The sequence below is a fragment of the Lupinus angustifolius genome, chromosome LG04 (genome assembly GCF_001865875.1).
Source record: "Lupinus angustifolius cultivar Tanjil chromosome LG04, LupAngTanjil_v1.0, whole genome shotgun sequence".
Taxonomy (NCBI): Eukaryota; Viridiplantae; Streptophyta; class Magnoliopsida; order Fabales; family Fabaceae; genus Lupinus; species Lupinus angustifolius.
The window spans coordinates 19,771,300-19,792,944 of NC_032012.1; the positions used below are offsets into that span (position 1 = coordinate 19,771,300).

The 21,645-nt window shown below is 33.4% G+C and overlaps 2 protein-coding genes across 2 annotated transcripts; one reads left to right on the forward strand and one right to left on the reverse strand.

Annotated features, from left to right (window-relative positions):
- Positions 2,665 to 3,785, forward strand: LOC109344694 (non-specific lipid-transfer protein A-like). Its single transcript, XM_019583446.1, has 2 exons — positions 2,665 to 3,008; positions 3,776 to 3,785. The coding sequence occupies exons 1-2, from the start codon at positions 2,665 to 2,667 to the stop codon at positions 3,783 to 3,785; spliced, it is 354 nt and encodes a 117-aa protein (XP_019438991.1).
- On the reverse strand, positions 8,761 to 10,129 carry LOC109344695. The gene is made up of 2 exons (XM_019583448.1): positions 9,257 to 10,129; positions 8,761 to 9,171 (listed from the first exon to the last, which is right to left on the reverse strand). The coding sequence occupies exons 1-2, from the start codon at positions 10,127 to 10,129 to the stop codon at positions 8,761 to 8,763; spliced, it is 1,284 nt and encodes a 427-aa protein (XP_019438993.1).

A 21,645-nucleotide genomic window follows, 5' to 3' on the forward strand; every position in this document is an offset into this window, starting at 1 on the left:
GAGGATGAGGATAGGATGAGGACGAGAATGAGGATGAGAACGAGGATGAGGATGAGGATGAGGATCATGATAAGAAGAGAAAAGGACGAGGATGAGGAAGAGGATGAGGAAGNNAATAAGCTTTTTAAAAAAATAGTGAATAGTCACTTTCATCTTTATAAAATATGAGTTTGATCCAGAGAAAAATAAAAAATTAAACTAGCATTAGTAAAAGAAAAAGAAATTAATGTTCAGGAAAGAAGGAAATCCAAGGGGAATGAAATCCCCAGATTAGCAGCCTCCTCATACGGCCGCTGCCAGGGTCCTGATTGGTAGAGGAAGACGGCGACGACGCACTGCAACCTCCATCCCTTGTCGTGCCAGGGCGGAGCCGTGATGCTCTGGTGCTTTCCACGCACGCCCGCCAACCCTGCATCGTTCCTGTAGAGCCTCGTGGGTTCTGGGTATACCACCGCCTCTTCTCTCTTTCCGGCGACCACCGTCTCGGTGAGGATCATGGCTCCTCACGGTTTCAGTTACGGGAGCCCTCTCTTGCCAAACAGAATTGGATATAGGTCCTTGCGGCTTCTATCAATGGTGGTTAGGAGGACATGAATGAGTTAGAGTGGCTACCAGTGTTGCAGCGTTGGCGGAGGCCCACCACGATTCTGGTTTGCGAAGGATCCTCTAATTGTCCAGTCCTTTCGATTTACCAATTAACTTAATGTTTCTGAATGTGCAGGGTACTGGTCTTGATTTACTAGTTAATTGAATATTTCTATATCTATGCATATGGTGATTTTGTTTTATTAGAGGTTAAAAAGATGGTTTCTTGATTCAAATTACTGATTGGGATAGTTTACTGTTTCCGATTTAGCCATTACAAGAATGCTTCTATCTGAGTATCTCTTTTCCATGTCTATGAAAGTTTGTAGGCTCTTTTGTGGACTTATCAAGCAATTTTTGTGGATTGCTGTGTTTTTTTGGGATTGAGTGGATTCTGTATTTTTGGCTTTTTATTTGGATATTTGGGATGTGTCTAGGGCGTAATTTTCTGGTTAGAGATTTAAAAAGATTGGGTAAGAGGAGTGGGTTGTGTAGGATAAGTGGAGATGAAAAAACTAACAAGGTGTTGGTTTAATGACATAAGGCTTCACTCGATCTTCAGGATGACCAAAAGATAGAGGGTTCGATTCTTAGAAGCAATATTTGTTGGGAGGATCAACAATTGTTGGGAGGAGCAACATTTGTTGGGATGAGCAACATTTGTTGGGAGGAGTACTCAAAAAATAAAGATACACTTGATAGTACAAAAAAGTGGAAATGAATGAGGTATATGATGAGGTAATGTTGTGGGTGACAACAAATTCTAATACCTCTCTCGATGACTTTGTGTTATGCCTCTTTTGTTGGATATTTGGATTGTGTTGTATTGTATTTCTTTCTGGATTATCGTGTGGTGTGGAAGATTATAAATACTTTGACTTTCTATTTATCTGTCTTTGATTTATCAATGTACCCCAATTTATAACAATATACTTGGACATGTGCTATTAGGGGGAGAATCTCCAATTAATTCATTTCATTTGAGAAAGTTAAGGGAGAGATCTCATTCTTTTGCTTATTTCCCCAATCAGATATATGATTTCCATCAGCCTTTAATGTCAAATATTGCACGACCCATTCCAATAATTAATTCTCTTTTCAGCATGTCACCATGTGTTACACGCCCAATTTGAATTCATGCAGTTTTATAGGATCTTGTAAATTAAGGCAATGTTCAGTAATAATTAAAAACTGATTTTATCACCCATTAATGCAATGCTCTTAATGCCTTGCCAATTGTTACTCAGCCAACCTTCTTTACACGTGGAATTTGTAAGCAAGGGTGGCTAAGCTCCAATAATTACCCAAGATTTGCAAATTAAAACAATGTTTGGCAATAAAATAAACAACTGATTTTATTATTATGACTGCAATATTTGAAATTCGAAATTTAATAATAATCATTAATAAGAACTCGAATTTACATTAGTTTTTTTGGACACTTAAAAATTGTCATTTTTTCAATAGAAAAACCCAAACAATATTTTTACAAAGTCTACAAATTATTGTAACTCATATGAGAGTAGAATAAAATCATTTTATTAAGGTTTAGAAATTCATTTAAACCTTTTGAAGTTGAGATTATTTTTTTATACATTGGGTCATTGAGTCTACTAAGCCTTTTAATTAAAAAAACATTTTTATATTCTTATTCTTTTTTGGAAGGGTATTTTAGGTCGGATAAAATTGGGTATTTACACTCTTTTATTATGAGAATAGAAAATATGGTCATTTAATTAGAGTTCTAAGTTAGGGAATTGATTATGAATTAGAAAAATTATTAGCACATCATCCACTATATTAAAACGACACTTTTGCTAATGATATTTACTAATTATACTCTTAATTTGTTCAATTAAAAAATTAGTTATTAAAATAAAATAATATTTTTTATTCTTGTGTCTCACAAGATTCCATCTTGACTCTTAAATAAAAGTAAAACACATAAATGGTGGATGTTGCATTGATCTCACGATTCAATCTTTATCATATATCTTTCATCTGCAACTATATATAGTGATTAAATTTTCAGTCTCATTTCATATCTTTCATAAAAAAAAACAAGGGAATTCATTAACCATGCAGAACACGCTTGTAACATTTCTAACTTGGCTAACTATATTCCTCCTGGTAGTGGAGCCAGGACGAAGCTTTAGCTTTGATGATGCATCAAATCAATTATTGCCATGCTTAACTTATGTCATTGGTCTAGGTGGTAATACACCTTCAAGTGAATGTTGTAATGGTGCTGTTGCACTGCAATCATCAACACCTACTATAGATGATAGACGTGAAGCTTGTGAGTTCCTTAAAGCTGTAGCTAGCACTTTACCTCTAATAAAGGATGACAAAGCAAGTTCTCTTTTCGAAAAATGTAATGTTACTTTGGCATTCCCCTTCTCCAAGGATGCAAATTGTGAAAGGTAAGTCTATATTTCTACAAATATCAAGACTCCCACTTTTATTTATTTTTTTCGTTATTTCATTATTTAGTAAATCCCTAATTTTGTATGCTATTTCATTTCTTCAAATGTTTAAAAGGACATCATAGTGGCGGCTTAAAGCAAGATATTAAAATAAAAAAAGCTACCTTTATGTATAATTATAATAGTGTTTCGATGAGTTGAGTAGTAGAGTTCACCAAACATTAATAATGTAATTCAAATAAAGGCATGAGTTAATTTTGTATCAAGTAAATAAATCCTTAATACCTTGAAATAAATGTTTTGGTAACTAAAAGATTTTTTCTTATACAATTCAAAATCAATTTAAATTTTAAAAGTCAAAATTAACACAATATGACAAAAAAGTTCAAGTTAAATATATACATTTTTCGATTCTATACTTATTTATATTTCATTTCATGATCGTATTACATATATAACTGGAGTAATGTGTGGCTGGAAATATTAGGAGGCTAAAATGCAATGGCATGAGAGGTTTTACCCTAAGGTTGGCAATTTGTCACATTGATCATTTGATCACTAACACTCTAAATATGTCCTTCAATTTGTTTTACAACTTTTAAGGACTTAATTATTGAAACAAAACTTCTAAAGATCTAACTAGTAATAGTGTAATACTAGAATAATTTTAATTATTTACCCTTTTTGTTTAATCGAATAGTTAATACTTATTGCTTTTTTGTTACAATAGTTGTTGAGATTGTTGGTTTGTTTTTTTTGTGCAGCATCTCTTGAGCTCAAAGCAATGGAAAAATTAGTTTATTAAATAAATGTGATATCTCAACTTTAAAGTTGTTACCTTTGTATTACAGGTCATTAATGACTTTCATCAAGTAATAAAATATTTACTTGTTATTCAATTGATTTCATTAATTATTCTAATATTTTTCCAGGAAATAATATAAATTTAAAGAGTAAATGATAAATAATATCTAGAATTAAAAATGTATCAAAAATAATTTTCATGTTAGAGATTACCAAATGATGTTAATGAATTAACATTTATCACATCCTTGTAGTAATATTTGGTAATATTCTCTTTTGAGCAATAAAACCTATATTCACTTGAAGCTCTGCACTTACTATCGTGGTACACAGTTCAAGCGAATCTCTCACTTGACCTCTTACCAATCTCTGTTGTTTACCAATGGTGCCCCCGAAAATCCTAAGAATACTTTCGTAATTAGGACTCAAGTTTGACATTATAGGTCAAGTATTGAGGTTCACCTCTCGGTCATTCCCAACTTACCTAAAATGTGTGATTATATAGCCAATACACATATTGATTCCCTCTCTAATATACAATACAATATTTTAGAAAAAATGTCCTCTTTGTTAAAGGAAACAATTTTATATTTGTAATAGTCCGAGGCGTTACCTTTTATTTACACCCCAATTTTTTATTTATTTTTGGAAACTCTTTTAAAATTGATTTCTAATATTTAAAATAGGCAATGGTTTTCCTTGGCTATTAACACCAACAATTAAAAACTGTTGCCTATAAGAAAAGTGAAAATTGTCATTGTTGGTCATTTAACACAACTTTAAAACCATGACCATTGTCCATTGTCCATATAGGAACAACATGAAAATCATTATGTTTGATAAAATAAAATAGACAATGGTTTTCCTTCATCGGTAACACCAACGTTTAAAAATTGTTGTCTATAAGCAATGTGAAAACTGTTGCCTTTGGTACTGTGGCAAAAAATTATGGTCTTAAAATACATTTTTTTGTTATATTGACTCAACCATTTAAGAATAATTTTGGCAATAATATTATGAACACTCAATTTTGTCCAACTAGAAAAACTCAAAAACTCTTTTCAAAGAAATTATTTTTTAATAAATATAAAAAACGAAAATAATAAAATATATCATATGTGATTATCTCTCTAAAAGATAAAAAAGGTTGAAGGTTGACCAGGTGTTAGTGGGTTGTTTGTGAATTGTTAGCAATCTGGGATTATCATATTTATCTCTTACGAATACCATCTCTATCCCTTGGTTGATACATAGAAAAGCTCACAAAATACATAGAAAAGAGGGGATGGATACAAAAAAAAAGAAAAGAAGAAATATAACCGAGTAGAGGAAAGGCTGTAGCAAAAAGCTAGAGGGAGTCATTTTTCCAGGTTTGAAATCCTTTCTCCTTGGGCATTATTTTCCTTCCCTTCCATACACGAGCCTGGTTGGTGGGACTCACTCATTAGTTTGTTGGATGGTTGGCAATTTTTGTTAATCTCGTTTATTATTTCTTAAATACACATTTCATCTATAGAAGCAAACAAATTATTGATACATAACTATATGAGAGGGCTATTCCTTCTATGCTACTTTCTTTCCAAATCAGTTGCATTATTTTTACCTTTCTCCTTTGATATGTTGCAACACATTTGGTTGGGACTAGAAAGGTGCTTTTGAAAATCAACGTAACATATTGCCTATCAAAAATTCCATTGCCATCTTCTTTTTGTTTGTCATTCTAGCCTATGTCATTGAATTCTATGAATTTCATCATTGATTGAATTGAATAAATCTTGCAAAGCCAAGAGGAGATACACAATAATGAAAAGAAGAAGCTAAAAATAGAAAGCAGTTAAGTCAGTTACTAACAAACAAACTGATAACTGACTTACTAAAAGAGGAAATAATAGAAAAATGAATAAAAACAGAAAAGGAAAAACAGAGAACAAATAATGAAAGTATATCCTTTAATACCCTCCCTCAAGCTGGAGAGTAAACATTGAGAACTCCCAGCTTGTGAAGAAGATAAGAAAAAGTGGAAAAATCAAGAGCCTTTGTAAACAAATCAGCAGCTTGCTCCTTGCTTGACAATCAATCTCGATGTGTTTGGTTCGTTCATGGAATATGGAATTAGCAGCAATGTATCGAGCTGAGTTGTTATCATAGTATAGAAGTGAAGGTTTGATGGCAAAGATGGGAAAACTGTCAAGTAAGAAAGTCAGCCATTGAAGCTCACAGGCAGTAGCAGCAAGAGCTCGATACTCAGCCTCAGAAGAAGATCTAGCCATAGTGGTTTGTTTCTTTGATCGCCAAGAAATCAAGGAGTTACCAAGAAAAACACAGAGACCAGAAACAGAACGTCTAGAATCTGGACAAGTGCCCCAATCTGAGTCACTGAAGGCTTTCAGTTGAAGGGTAGAGTTGGAGGGATAAAGAAGTCCCTGACCAGGTGCCTTTTTGATGTATCGAAGAATGCGAGTGAGTGCTTGATAGTGTGCATTTGTTGGTTGGCTCATATACTGACTCAATTGCTTGACAGAAAAAGAAAGATCAGGTCTGGTATTGGCGAGGTAAAACAATCTCCCCACCAATCTTCTGTAACCAGTAATATCAGAGTATGCACCAGAAGAACCCTGAGAAAGAACAATACCCTTGGAAATTGGAGTGGTGATAGATTTGGATGCCAAAAAACTTGTATAAGTAAGAATATCCAGTGCATATTTCCTTTGGCTTAAAAGAATACATGCGCTTGACCGAGCAATTTCAAGACCAAGAAAATATTTCAAGTGGCCAAGGTCCTTGATTGTGAATAGCTCATGAAGATGTTGTTTAACATTAGCTATCTCAGTTGCACTATTGCCAGCTAAGATAAGGCCATCCACGTAAATGAGAAGAAGAGTGAATGAGGACTCATGTTGCTTAGTGAACAAGGAGTGATCATGAGCAGATTGAACATAACCAATCTGGATAAGAGTGTTGGACAGCTTATGGTACCACTGTCGACTTGCCTGTTTTAAGCCATAAAGAGACTTATGGAGCTTGCATACTTGGTTTGGTTTTGAGCAAACTACTCCTTTAGGGATAAGCATGTAAACATCTTCAATCAGATCACCATGTAAGAATGCGTTATTGACATCTAACTGATATAGAAACCAGTTCTGAGATGCAGCAATAGCCAAGACTAATCTGACTGTTGTTAATTTGATCACAGGTGCAAAGGTGTCAAAAAAATCAATCCTCTTTGTTTGATCATACCCTTTAGCAACCAAGCGAGCTTTATATCGCTCAATGCTACCATTTGACTTGTACTTGATCTTGTAAACCCATTTTGAGCCAATAGGGACCTTGTCATCAGGCAGATCAACAATGCTCCATGTATTGTTTGATTCCAAAGCTGTAAGCTCCTCTGTCATGGCAGTGATCCATTCGGATGATTTTATAGCTTGTTCATATGTTTTGGGTTCAGTATGAATAGTAATAGAAAGAATATGAGGTAAGTGAAGAGGAGAAATTGAGGAGTATGACAGAACAAAGGAAAGAGGGTGAGGAATGTGAGAATTTGTAGATAAAGTCTGCATAGCAAGATTGCAATGAAAGTCATGAAGATATGTAGGTGGATATCGAGTTCTGGTAGATCTTCTAACAGGTTGTGTTTGTGTTTGTATGTGGTGATTAGATGGACTAGAAGAGTAAGTTTGTGGAGATGGACTAGAAGGGGTAGGTGATTGTGTTTGTGGAGATAAATGTGTTTGTTGATGGGAAGAAGTGGATAATTCTGTGTGTAGGTCATGAATTGGTGAGACTGTGGTAGGACATATTGGTTTGTCATAGGAAAGGAAATCAAAAGATGTAGAAATTGAGAGGTCAGTAGAGGCAGATTTATTGGTTAAGAGATAAGGGAATTCATTCTCATAGAAATAGACATTTCTAGAAATGAAAATTTCTCTTGAGTGTAAATCAAACAATACATAGCCTTTGATAACTGCCTTGAATCCCAAAAAAATGCATTTCTTAGCTCTAGCATCTAGTTTGGTGCGATGACTCTGCAGGGTAGATGCAAAAGAGAGACATCCAAAAACCTTTAATTCATTCAAGTCAGGTTTGCATTGGTGAAGCATTTCATAAGGAGACCTGCACTGGAAAGTATGAGTAGGAGTCCTGTTAATGAGATAAGTTGCATGCTGAACAACATGTGACCAAAAAATGTTTGGAAGATGAGCATGAAATAATAGTGATCTAGTCATATTGAGGAGATGCTTGTGCTTCCTTTCTACAATGGAATTTTGTTGTGGAGTTTCTACACATGAGGTTTGATGGATGATTCCAAACTTATCAAAGAAAGTTGCAGCTTGAAATTCAACACCATTGTCTGTTATGATAATTTTGACAGTTTTTTTGTATTGAGTTTGAACAAAAACAACAAAATTCTGCATTAGATTTCTTGCTTCTGATTTATTTCTCATGAGGTATAACCATGTGTGTTTGCTATAGTCATCAACCACAGTAAGAAAATACTTAAAACCATAAATAGAAGAAATAGACAAAAGACCCCAAATATCCATATGAATGAGATCAAAAAGTTCCTGACTTTTATTCAAACTATTAGGAAATGGTAACCTTGTTTGTTTGGCTAAATGACAGAATTCACAAACTCACTTAACATCAAAGTGAACATATGTGAAATCTTTACAGATATTTTGTAAGACAACAATGGAAGGATGCCCTAATCTGTAATGCCACAAATCAAAAGAACTAGAAGTCCTACAAGTGGAATCAACAAGACAAACTTTCGGTATGTTGGGTTTTGAAGGTGCAACCAGTATGTAGAGATTCTTGTGCATAATAGCATGTCCAATTATCTTCAAGTACTCATATCCTGGATCACACATTGAGAATGATCAAAAATTACTCTGCAGTGTAGATCAAGAGCAAGTTTATGTATGGATATGAGATTGAACTTGAATTATGGAACAAAAAGAACATTGTGCAAAACCAAATTCTCAGAGAACATAACCAGACCAGAATATCTAGCTGTGACAATAGATCCATTTGCCAACTTGATAATAACAGGTTTAATGGATTGATATGACAGAAAACTACTCAAATAAGGACACACATGATCAGTAGCACCAGTGTCAAGTATCCAAGGAAGGATGTTACCTGATTCCTTAGATGAATCTGCTTCTTCAAGAGGCATTATGCTTAGTTGATTGACCTTGCTTCCAACAACATTGTTTAATAAGGAGGCAAGTTCAGCATACTGTGCAGGACTAAAACTCAGCGTAGGTTTGCCACTATCCTTCATTTCAGTCAACTCATTTCCATTGGTGGAATCAATCATATTAGCACTTCCATTTCCACCATTGTTTATTTTCTGTCTTCCAAAATATGGAGGAAAACCATGTTTGTAATAAAAAAACATCAATCGTATGTCTCTCTTTTCCACAGAAAGTGCAAACTTTGGTATTCATTGTTCTACTTGAACCAAAACCTCTTCCAAAACTCCTTCCTCTACTTCTTCCATAATTATTTCCTCTACCCACTGCTTTCCATTGTGCATTGTTACCTGATGTTCTGTTCGTGCCTTCACTAGAGTCAGCCATGTTAGAACTAAACAGAACTTTTGTGGTAACACTACCTATTTGACTTTCTTGTTGTTGTAACAATGAAAAGACTTTGTTAATAGTTGGTAGGGGTTCAAGAAGTAAAATTTGAGATCTTGTTGTGCTGAATTCTTCATTTAAACCTTTAAGGAAGCATATTACATACTCTGACTCTCTTTGTTCTCTGATTATTTTTAACATGCTACACTTATACTTTATGGCACAAACACATGAAGGTAAAGGTCTTAAAGCTTCTAGATCTTCCCAAACAATTTTCAAATCAGTGAAATAATGTGAAAGATCTCTATCACCTTGTTTAATTGAGTGAAGCTCTTGCAACAAATCTGAGATGCGAAAATAATCACCTTTTGAGAATCTTTCTTTCAAATCCTTCCATAATTCTTCTGCACTCTCAATATAAACTGTGCTTTGGGCAATCTGTGCATTCAAACTTCTTGTAATCCATGAAATCACCATGGTATTACACCTTTCCCATTCATCAAACAGTAAGTCATCATTTTCTGGCATTGAGATGGATCCATCAACAAATTTGAATTTATTTTTCGACAATAATGCACACTTCATGCTTCTGCTCCATGAATTGTAGTTCGTCCCATCCAAAGGTGTTGATACAAGAATTGCTCCTGGATGCAAGAAAAAGGGATTCCTCGGGTTCTGAATTTCACTATTATGTGAAAAACTTTGAGATTCAGATTGATAATCAGCCATTGATTGACGAATTAGAAACAAAAGGAATGAAGAGAACAAAGAAATCAGGAGGGAGAAGGAGATGAGAATTGAAAGAATCAGAAGAAAAATGTGAAGAAGAAGAGAGAGAAGCGCAGCGGTAATCAGAGCAAAAAATGCTCTGATACCATATTGAATTCTATGTATTTCATCATTGATTGAATTGAATAAATCTTGCAAAGCCAAGAGGAGCTATATACACAGTAATGAAAAGAAGAAGCTAAAAACAAAAAGCAGTTAAGTCAGTTACTAACAAACTGATAACTGACTTACTAAAAGAGGAAATAATAGAAAAATGAATAAAAACAGAAAAGAAAAACCAGAGAATAAATAATGAAAGTATATCCTTTAATATATGTGCCTTTCATTTTCCACTTTGTTATTTTATGAATATTTGCATTTCATCACTGGGTTGCCCGTATTTACTTTAGAAGCATGTTTCTATTTTTATCCAAAAAGGAGTCTTATGGCATTTGTACTTTTTTGAAACAAGGTTAATTAAAATTAACTAATTTTTTAAATGTCAATCAAATTTTCTTTAGGATTCAATAGCGAGGTTATAATTTATATTGTGTCTTTCTTCATGCTTCGAGTTGAGAACGGGTCGCAGTCACTTATATTGCTTCTACTATTTATCGAAGTAGGAAGAACGTAAACAATTAATGTTGATCTTGGTCTATTAGTTCAACTTCAATTAAGTTCAAACAAATTTCCAATTTGTAATCAAACCCACTTACCAATTTTCAAATGTAGAACTGCGTAGTCTTGATTTCCTAAAACATGTAGGGATACTTATGAGTCAGACACAAAAATAATAAATAAATATTTTATTTGAATGTTTTAATAAATCTGGGGTATTTAATTTATGCAATTAGCTCTTGTACCGTTTATTATGGGAGGACGGGGTGTTAATAGCTTTCTTGACCCATAACCAACTCCCGAACTCATAACTATAATTCGAAAGACCATTTTATTCAATTTGCACTCAATTTGAGTCTTCCATGTTTTAACCACAAAAACGTGGTGACGACTCCCGAAAGAGGTGTTGTAGCCAAAAATCAGAGCGCGACAAATATTACACATAATTCTTCTATTATGCGTTTTTTATGTTAAACATCACAACATATAGCGAATATGATAAAAATACTTAAAACATATAAATGAAAGAGTCATACCATTGTGTACTTTTTTGTCAAAAGGATACTGCATATATAGGACATCATTTATGTATCCATTACTCTTTAACAAGATATAATTATAATCTAAACTCTTATAAGATTTTCTTTCCCTAAACAAACATACCTAAATAGCACAAATTTCAAACTGCCATGGTAGTTTAGCTATAAACTCCTTGGCAGCTTCTTCACTAGAAGAACTTCAAGTTCTGTATAGGTAAAAGATGTTAGTGGAATAAGTATAACTTTAGTTTGATTTTTGGATTTACAACTATATTTTATGAATTCTTACACGCTTATATAAATGAATCTCAATTGTATCGTACGCCATATTTTCAAGAATAATTTTATGGATATATCACATATGTATATATCTTATATTGGTATGAGTATTGGTGCCTCATAGCTAAAATCTAAAGTTGAAGAATATAATCTCCGCACACCCCAGACTAGGGAGGAGGAAGAACTACAACTTGGGGAGGCTTTCTTAAACTAGACCATACAAAATAATAAACACAGATTTCCACATTGATGTGCCATAAGTTAAAGCTAAGTCATGGATACAAAAGATGAAATGTAAGAATTAGCAGTTGTGCTTAATTTCAATTTTTAAGTCTTTGTTCGCTATAAATTCTAAAATGAATCAAAAGTTGAGATTATCATTGTCACTGAAACCAGAATTTCATTATATAGCTTCTAAAACAAATCAAACTTTATTCAAAAAGTGACATCCTTATGAATAATAAGGATAGTAAATTTGATAGCATGATATTAGAATTCATCAAAATTACATAGGTGTCTCATGTAAAACTAAGCATGAAAAACAGAATAGAGGACACTACATTTGGAAAATGAGTGACCATGAACTAACTGAAAGGGGAAGTCAAAAGATATACATCATTTTAACTCTACTGCATGTTAATCATATATATAGTTTGTTTGATTGCATCTAACTATGAAATCACATATTCCAATTTCTTGTAACAGATCTCATTAGATATTTTTGGACAATATTGTGAATTTCATAAAATGAACTCATTCTCATTACTTGAAAGAGAAGCCAAAGAAAGGCTTTATACAATATGATTTTGTGCTCGAAAAGAAGAAAGAAAAAGTAACTAACTAGCTAGTAATGCTGCATTGACTTGCCAAGCAAGTATCTAACTATAACAACTGCCAAGATGGTTCAACAACTAACTACTCATCATTCAATAAATATAGAGGCCAATTCGTGCTAGGTGGGTGCACTGCTATGAATCAGAACACAAGTAGATGAGTAGATACTTCAAGGCTTGATGTTGCATATACTTATGAATAACCATTTTTGTTCGCCCCATAAAAAAACCCAACATATTTTTTTAAAATGATTACTTTCTAAAAAAAAAATTTCTTTTAGAACTTATTTCAAATTTATATAATTAAAATGAGATATTTCAAGTGTCCAAGTTGAATTAAAAAAAAAGAGAGACAAAGGATAAAAAAATACATATTCAAATTAATTAGATATAAAATAGGTTTCTTTAAACCTATATCATTTTCAGAAAAATAATAAATAAAAAACAAGAAAAAAAATTAAACTAGGCCTCAAGAAATCTATATTCATTTTCTAAAAAAAGGATAAAAATATTTTTTTTTATTTTTTATTTTTTCGATTTTATATTATAAAATAAATAAAAGATTTTTATTCATTTTTATAATTAAATTAGAATTTATAAAATAAATAAATAATATACATGAGATATTCCAAGTATCTCATTTAAATTTCATTTGAATGATAAAATGATTTTATTTTATTTTTTTAAATATAATTTTAAATAATTTAAATATATTCAAAAATATTTTTATGATTTATTTCGGAATTTAAACAAATAAAAAATAATAAAAGTCAATTAAAATATTATTTGATTATGTTTTATTGATTTAAAAAAATCAAAATAAAAATTTAATATAAAATAATCAAGTCAAATCTGATTTGGTGGGGAGGTTAGCATCCCACAAAAAAAAGATGGTAGTTTTATCTCAAAAAAAATATGTTATAGTTTTTTTAGGGATTATGTTAGGTTAAATATTCTCTATAAATAACATGCATTAGGGAGTAGAAACGAGGTTCCAACAAAAAGAGAGAAAGAAAAAGCTGAAAAAGGAGAGAGAAAAAGAAATTTCTAGTGAGAAAAAAAGTTCGGTGCAGCCGGTTTCACGCTTGCAATGTGGAACCCTTCCCTTGGCCAATCACGTTCATGCATAAGGTGGAAGTCAACTTTGACTTTCAACCTGCACGAATCACATCTTGACATGCAGGCGAGTGTACGTTGCCACGCATAGATGCACACACACCAGAGAGAAGCACCTTGCCAAGCTTGCGTTCGTGTGTAGCCAAGACCATATTGGACGTTGTGAGCCCACTTCCTCATCATGTAAAACTAAGCATGAAAAACAGAATAGAGGACACTACATTTGGAAAATGAGTGACCATGAACTAACTGAAAGGGGAAGTCAAAAGATATACATCATTTTAACTCTACTGCATGTTAATCATATATATAGTTTGTTTGATTGCATCTAACTATGAAATCACATATTCCAATTTCTTGTAACAGATCTCATTAGATATTTTTGGACAATATTGTGAATTTCATAAAATGAACTCATTCTCATTACTTGAAAGAGAAGCCAAAGAAAGGCTTTATACAATATGATTTTGTGCTCGAAAAGAAGAAAGAAAAAGTAACTAACTAGCTAGTAATGCTGCATTGACTTGCCAAGCAAGTATCTAACTATAACAACTGCCAAGATGGTTCAACAACTAACTACTCATCATTCAATAAATATAGAGGCCAATTCGTGCTAGGTGGGTGCACTGCTATGAATCAGAACACAAGTAGATGAGTAGATACTTCAAGGCTTGATGTTGCATATACTTATGAATAACCATTTTTGTTCGCCCCATAAAAAAACCCAACATATTTTTTTAAAATGATTACTTTCTAAAAAAAAAATTTCTTTTAGAACTTATTTCAAATTTATATAATTAAAATGAGATATTTCAAGTGTCCAAGTTGAATTAAAAAAAAAGAGAGACAAAGGATAAAAAAATACATATTCAAATTAATTAGATATAAAATAGGTTTCTTTAAACCTATATCATTTTCAGAAAAATAATAAATAAAAAACAAGAAAAAAAATTAAACTAGGCCTCAAGAAATCTATATTCATTTTCTAAAAAAAGGATAAAAATATTTTTTTTTATTTTTTATTTTTTCGATTTTATATTATAAAATAAATAAAAGATTTTTATTCATTTTTATAATTAAATTAGAATTTATAAAATAAATAAATAATATACATGAGATATTCCAAGTATCTCATTTAAATTTCATTTGAATGATAAAATGATTTTATTTTATTTTTTTAAATATAATTTTAAATAATTTAAATATATTCAAAAATATTTTTATGATTTATTTCGGAATTTAAACAAATAAAAAATAATAAAAGTCAATTAAAATATTATTTGATTATGTTTTATTGATTTAAAAAAATCAAAATAAAAATTTAATATAAAATAATCAAGTCAAATCTGATTTGGTGGGGAGGTTAGCATCCCACAAAAAAAAGATGGTAGTTTTATCTCAAAAAAAATATGTTATAGTTTTTTTAGGGATTATGTTAGGTTAAATATTCTCTATAAATAACATGCATTAGGGAGTAGAAACGAGGTTCCAACAAAAAGAGAGAAAGAAAAAGCTGAAAAAGGAGAGAGAAAAAGAAATTTCTAGTGAGAAAAAAAGTTCGGTGCAGCCGGTTTCACGCTTGCAATGTGGAACCCTTCCCTTGGCCAATCACGTTCATGCATAAGGTGGAAGTCAACTTTGACTTTCAACCTGCACGAATCACATCTTGACATGCAGGCGAGTGTACGTTGCCACGCATAGATGCACACACACCAGAGAGAAGCACCTTGCCAAGCTTGCGTTCGTGTGTAGCCAAGACCATATTGGACGTTGTGAGCCCACTTCCTCAACCAATCCATTTGCGACACGTAGGAGGGTGCACACTGTTCCGTGTAGATGCGTGCACATTACATCCTTGGCGAAATCTGTTCCATTGCAGCCAAACCCACAATAGACACCGTGAATCCGTGCCTCCAACCAATCCAGGTTTGGCATCTGGTGGGTGCACAACATTCACATACTCACGCCTGCACTGCATCACAATCATTCTTCAACATCTGGTTCAGTGTAACTGTGCGCATCCTAAGCACGGTACGCCCTTCAGACGTAGCGAACCCAAGACTGTCACGTGGCACTATCCCTACAGTAACGTCTTCCAGCCACTCTTGAAGCAACACGTCGATGCTTATTGTGTTTTCTGTTGCACCGAATTAATACCCAACCAGGTATTAAAATTCTATTTTTTTGTTTCTAAAGGCAATTTAATTTTTTTTCCAGGAATAATAACAACCATATTTAGTCCATAAAAATTAATTTGTTGGACTGTGAGCATAGCAATTTTATTTTTGTAAATAAAGGTAGTTTTTCATTGGTAAAAAATAATAATAAAAAAAATAAATGTTCCTTTAGTGTAGTTAAAATTAACAAGTTTTTATGGTTTTTGTTGTAGCAACCAATTAAATGATCTTTTTGTAAATAAATTTTTATCACTTATAAAAGTCAAAATTGTTCATAGTTAAAAATGATTTTCAATAAAAATTTAGTTGATTTAAAAATACTTTCATATAACATTATTATTAATCTTTTAAAAATATTATAACTTTTGGAATTAATCAAAGGGTAGAGGCAATTTGTGGTAACACTTCTTGTTCTGATATCATCCTTGAACGATCACTTTGTGACGCTTTTTTCACTATATTAATTCCTAAATTAATAATAAAAAGCCAAAAAATACATTATAATTATTTTTAAATCTTTTTAAAATGGGATGCGGTGTAGACATTAGTTTCTGCCGCTTCGCCCATTTCAAGGAGTTGATTATATTTACCAACAAATCATTTTAAAATTTAAAACTATGTAGTCGTGATTTCCTAAAGCGTTTAGGGATGTGTAGGAACAATGTTTAATCTTGTCAGACATAAAAATTAAAATAAATATGTTGCTTCACACAATTTAATTTTAAATAAACTAAGGGTATTCATACAATTGGCAAGTGTATCTGTTAATTACGGACGGACAAGGTGTTAATATCTTCTTCGATCCATAATCAACCCTCGAACCTGTATATCAAAATCCAAAGCCCATTGTGATTAAGTTAAAAATATTTTTCTACATTTTTAACCATAAAATATAGTGGTCACTCTAAAAGGTCGCATTACTAAAAATCGGGGCACGAAATACTTCAAATCTTAAGGCTAGACATTGCATATCTGCAAATTCTCTTTAGACTTTAGATACACCAATAAATCATAGTCACACTTCTCAAATAGGCTATACTCACAATAATTTCTAATTTCATCATGCGCCACCTGAATGTCATTGATTAGTAAAGTTGAAAGGAAATGATGGAGGTGGAGAAAAGGGATATGGTGGGTATATGAAAAGAGAGGAACGTTGAAGCGTTTGAGAGGTTGTGGACGATGAAAGTGGCGCTAATGGCTAGAGGTTTGGGAGAAGAAGGCTAGGGCTCAGAGTTGGAAGAAGGCCAGGGTTAAAAGAAGAAGACTATCTATTAAGAAAAGTTGTATATAATAAAGTTGAAGTTAAACAAAATTAAAAGTTAATAAAATCAATAGAGAATGGTTTTCATAGACTTAAATTGACATCAAATTTATATATATATATAAAAGTTAGTGCTACCATTATCTTACAATAATCTTTATTAATACACACAATGAACATGAGATTCATCAAAATATTTGTTATAAGGTAACCATATTTTTTTTTGGTACATCAGAAAAAAGAAACAAACTACGAACACAAGAAAATATCTAACTGTAATAGAGGTTGACAATCTGTTGGGGTTGAATCCCAAGTCTTCATCTCATCTGTTGAGTGAGAACTCAATTTAGCCATGAAGTCTGCCATCATATTAACCTCTCTATTCACATAGGATACCATAACTATCCAAGAACAAGCCAAACAAGATCTAATGTTAGTGGTCATAGATGAAATGCGAGCAATCCAAACTGGAATCTCCTCAGAAATAATCTATACAGCTTCCAAGCAAACACTTTCCAAAACCACATTCCTGAATCCAAGACTCTAGGCCAGAGACAACCCATGTTCCATAGCCAATAGTTCTGCTAAAATAGGTGACCCCTGCCCAAAGTTGACAGAAAAACCTGACATCCACTGACCCTAACTATCCCGAAGAACGCCACCACCTCCCATAATATCAGATCCTCTAATACAACTATCATCTACGTTCAGCTTTACATGATCTAACTCCGAGTAACTCCAACGAGTCATAGGGACATATTCCTCCAGAGACAAAGAACCCCCATAGTTGTGCCACTCCCAAAAATCTTGGTGTGTGAAGCGAGCCACAAAGTTTACATCACACTGAGAATCCCCATAATAGAGTTGTTCCTCCATCTCGAAGTCCACCAAAGACTTGCAAAGAAAAGAAGACCATTCATGCAGTTATAGTTCTCCAACAACCATCCCTGAAAGGACAGAGGCGTCCAAAAAGTAGGTGACGTGAAGCCAAGCCGAACCCACAAAGAGGAAGAGTCTTGACAATCCCTAAATATATGCATGAGATCCTCGACACACCCTTGACACCTAGCACAAACCAGGCTTGTCGCCAAGTACCGATTATAACGAAGAGCATTCGAAGGAAGCACCTCATGAACACCAAGCCAACACATAAGTTTAACCTTCTCAAGAACCCTCAGTCTCCAAAGAGTCCTCTAGATTTCAGCCGAAGTTGCTACATTTCCTTCCACGTCCATAATCCACTAGTAGGCCGATCTAGCTGTGTAGGAACCCGTAATGTGTCCGTCCCAAGTCCACCCTTCAGATTCGGTAGGAGAACTAGGCGAGTAGTTAGCACAGATAAATTCATGAATCTGCAATGGAAAAATAGTATACATTCTTGCAAAGTTCCAGTCATCTTCTATCCAAAGATCCTTGATCTGAAGCTGAGTATCTGATATGTGTACAAAATCCACATAAGAAAACAACATACCCATTCTTGACCAATTTTCGTACCAAAATGATTGGTCCACACTTCCCAACTGGAATTTGAAACCCATTTTGACCTTCTGAAAGGCCCTAACAATGCTTCTCCATATATAAGACCATGTGGCTTTCGTGGGAGCAAAAAACAAAGACCTATCACCTAAATACTTCTCTCTCAGGACTGTACACCATACCATATTACTTCTACTGAAAAAACTCCAACAAAGTTTTCCAAGAAGGGAAATGTTCGAGAGTCTGACTTTCCTTATGCCCAGACAATCGTCACGCCTGTGCCTCGTAAGAACATCCCAACTCACAAGATGTAGGCCCCGACTATTAACATCACCACTCCAAATAAAATTCCTCGTCATCCTATTTATGTTATTGCACACAACATTAGGACGCCACAAAACCTGCATATAATAAACAGGAATAGAGGAAATTACGGACTTCGCAAGGCATAGACGACCAACTCTATTCAACAGGTTTGCTTTCCAAGAGGCCAAACGACTTTGAATTTTTTCCAGAATAGGGTCAAAAGTCACCCTACCAAATTTTCCCTGAAGTAAAGGAATACCCAAATACTTACCAAGACTGCTAACAACTCTCATGGAGCATAACCTCATAAACCTAGTCTTCCTCCTGTTAGTGATTGATCTGGAGCAGATAAATTTAGATGTTTCCATATTTACCTTCAATCTCGAGGTTTGACAGAAATCATTAAGAGTTGAAGTGACAACCCTAACCTGGGCGTTAGTTTCTTTACAAAACAGCAAGATATCATCAGTAAAAAGTAGATGAGAGATAGAAGGGCGACCTCGAGACAACTTAATATGATGCCATAAGCCAATATCCACCTTTTGAGAGATAAGTAGAGCTAGTTTCTCCATATATAACACAAACAAATAGGGTGACATAGGATCCCCTTGATGAAGACCCTTGTTAGGACTAAACACATTCAATCTAGCCCCATTCCACAAAAGAGACACCTTCCCTAAACAGACGCATCACATAATAAGATTAACTGTACTAATGGGAAAACCAAACTGAAGGGGAGTGTTCTGAAGAAAATCCCAGTTCACTTTGTTATAAGCCTTCTCCAAATCCACTTTGAACCCCAGAACATCTTTTTTTGCGTTGGACCTGTGAATACGATGCATAATCTCTTGAGCCAGAATTATATTATCAGCGGTTTCCCTTCCCAAAATGAAGCTGCTCTACAATGGGTCAACTAACTCATCTAGAAAAGGTCTCAATATATTCACCAAAATCTTAGTAATAATTTTATTGGTAACATTATAGAGAGTAATAGGTCGAAGCTCCTTCAAAGATGTAGGATTATTTACCTCAGGAATGAGGACAATAAAGGTCTCGACAATACGAGTGTCAAAGAACCCAAATTTGAAGGCATCATAGACAAACTTCCATATATCGCACCCAACAACTACCAGTAACATAACCACAATTGATCATTTGTTTGCATTAGTAAGGATTTAAATTGAAATTTATGATTTATTTTCTCTTCAACCATTAAAATAAGTTATGTTAAAATTAAGAACGAGTGACTAATATATAAAAATTTAAAAGAACATAAATTATATCACATAAGTGGGACCGAACCCCAACACCGAATTAAAAGTGAGTTTTTCTTATAGTTATTTTTTTTAATTATATTATATTTATCTTGTATTGAGTTTTAAATATTTTCCTTATAAATGAGTGAAAGTGATTTTACTCATTTAGCTTGTATTGAGTTGGGGTTTCCGACTCATTTAGCTTACATTATAAGTTAGGGTTCCGATCATAATAATGCATTTGCTCTGCTTGGTGAGCTTAACTCCAAGCCTTAGGTATTTATGCTCATTATATTTTTTTGTTAATAGAAAAATGATCGAAAATGGATGAGTGCCAATCGATTGACGATGGAGTATGAAGAAGGAGTGAAATCATTTGTTAGGTTTGCAATTGAGAATGCTGAAAAACATAATAGAATTGTATGTCCTTGCTTAAGATGTTGTTACTCAAACCGAATTACTCCAAATGAGGTAAAAAGTCATTTAGTGTGTCATGGTATTGATCAAAGTTACACATGTTGGATAACACATGGTGAGACAAGAGACGTTATGGATTGTGATGATGAGATGCATATGTTAGACAACAACACAAATGCATATGAAGACAATCGTTTCGAGGAAATGGAAAATGTTGTCGAAGAGGATCTTCAGGATTGTCCTGAGATGTTTCAGCGGTTGATAAGTGATATTGAGGAACCATTATATGATGGTTATACTAAACTCACAAGATTGGCAGAGGTGTCAAGGTGGTATAAGTTCAAATTTGTTAATGGATGGATTGATAAGAGTTTCACCGACTTGCTTGCACTTCTGAAAGATATGTTGTTGGAAGATAATGTGCTCCCTTCTCGAACCTATGATGCAAAACAAATGTTACGCTCCATAGGCATGGACTACACTAGGATACATGCTTTTGAAAATGATTGCATCTTATTTTTTAATGAGTATCCTTCATTAAATTTTTGTCCTAAATGTAATGCATCACGATATAAGAAGGAAGACTTAATTCCCAAAAAGGTTGTATGATATTTTCCCATCAAATCAAGATTCAAGTGTATGTTTAGCAATGACAAAGATGTAAAGAAGTTGACATGGCATGATGAAGAAAGGATTAAAGATGGAAAGCTTCAATATCCTATTGATTCTCCTCAATGGAGAAAAATTGATCACGACTATCCTAGTTTTGGTCAAGAATCAAGAAATCTACGCCTTGCATTGTCAACGGATGGAATTAACCCACATAGTATTCAAAGTTGCTCCCACAGTACATGGTCAGTGATGTTGATGATATACAACCTACTCCTTCTCTATGCATGAAGTGCAAATAAGTGATGTTATCTATGTTAATTTCTGGACCTAAACAATCAAGAAATGACATAGACATATATTTGGCTCCATTAATTGAAGACTTGAAGCAAATGTGGGAGACATGCATAAATGTATATGATGTGTATAGGGAAGAAAGCTTACCATCATAGATTTTTGCCATCAGATCACTATCGATGATGGAGAAAAGCATTAGATGGAAACAATGAAGAAGGTCGTGCTCCTTTGCCATTGACAGGTGACCAATTATTTCAAAAGCTAAAGGGTTTGAATACGAACTTTGGTAA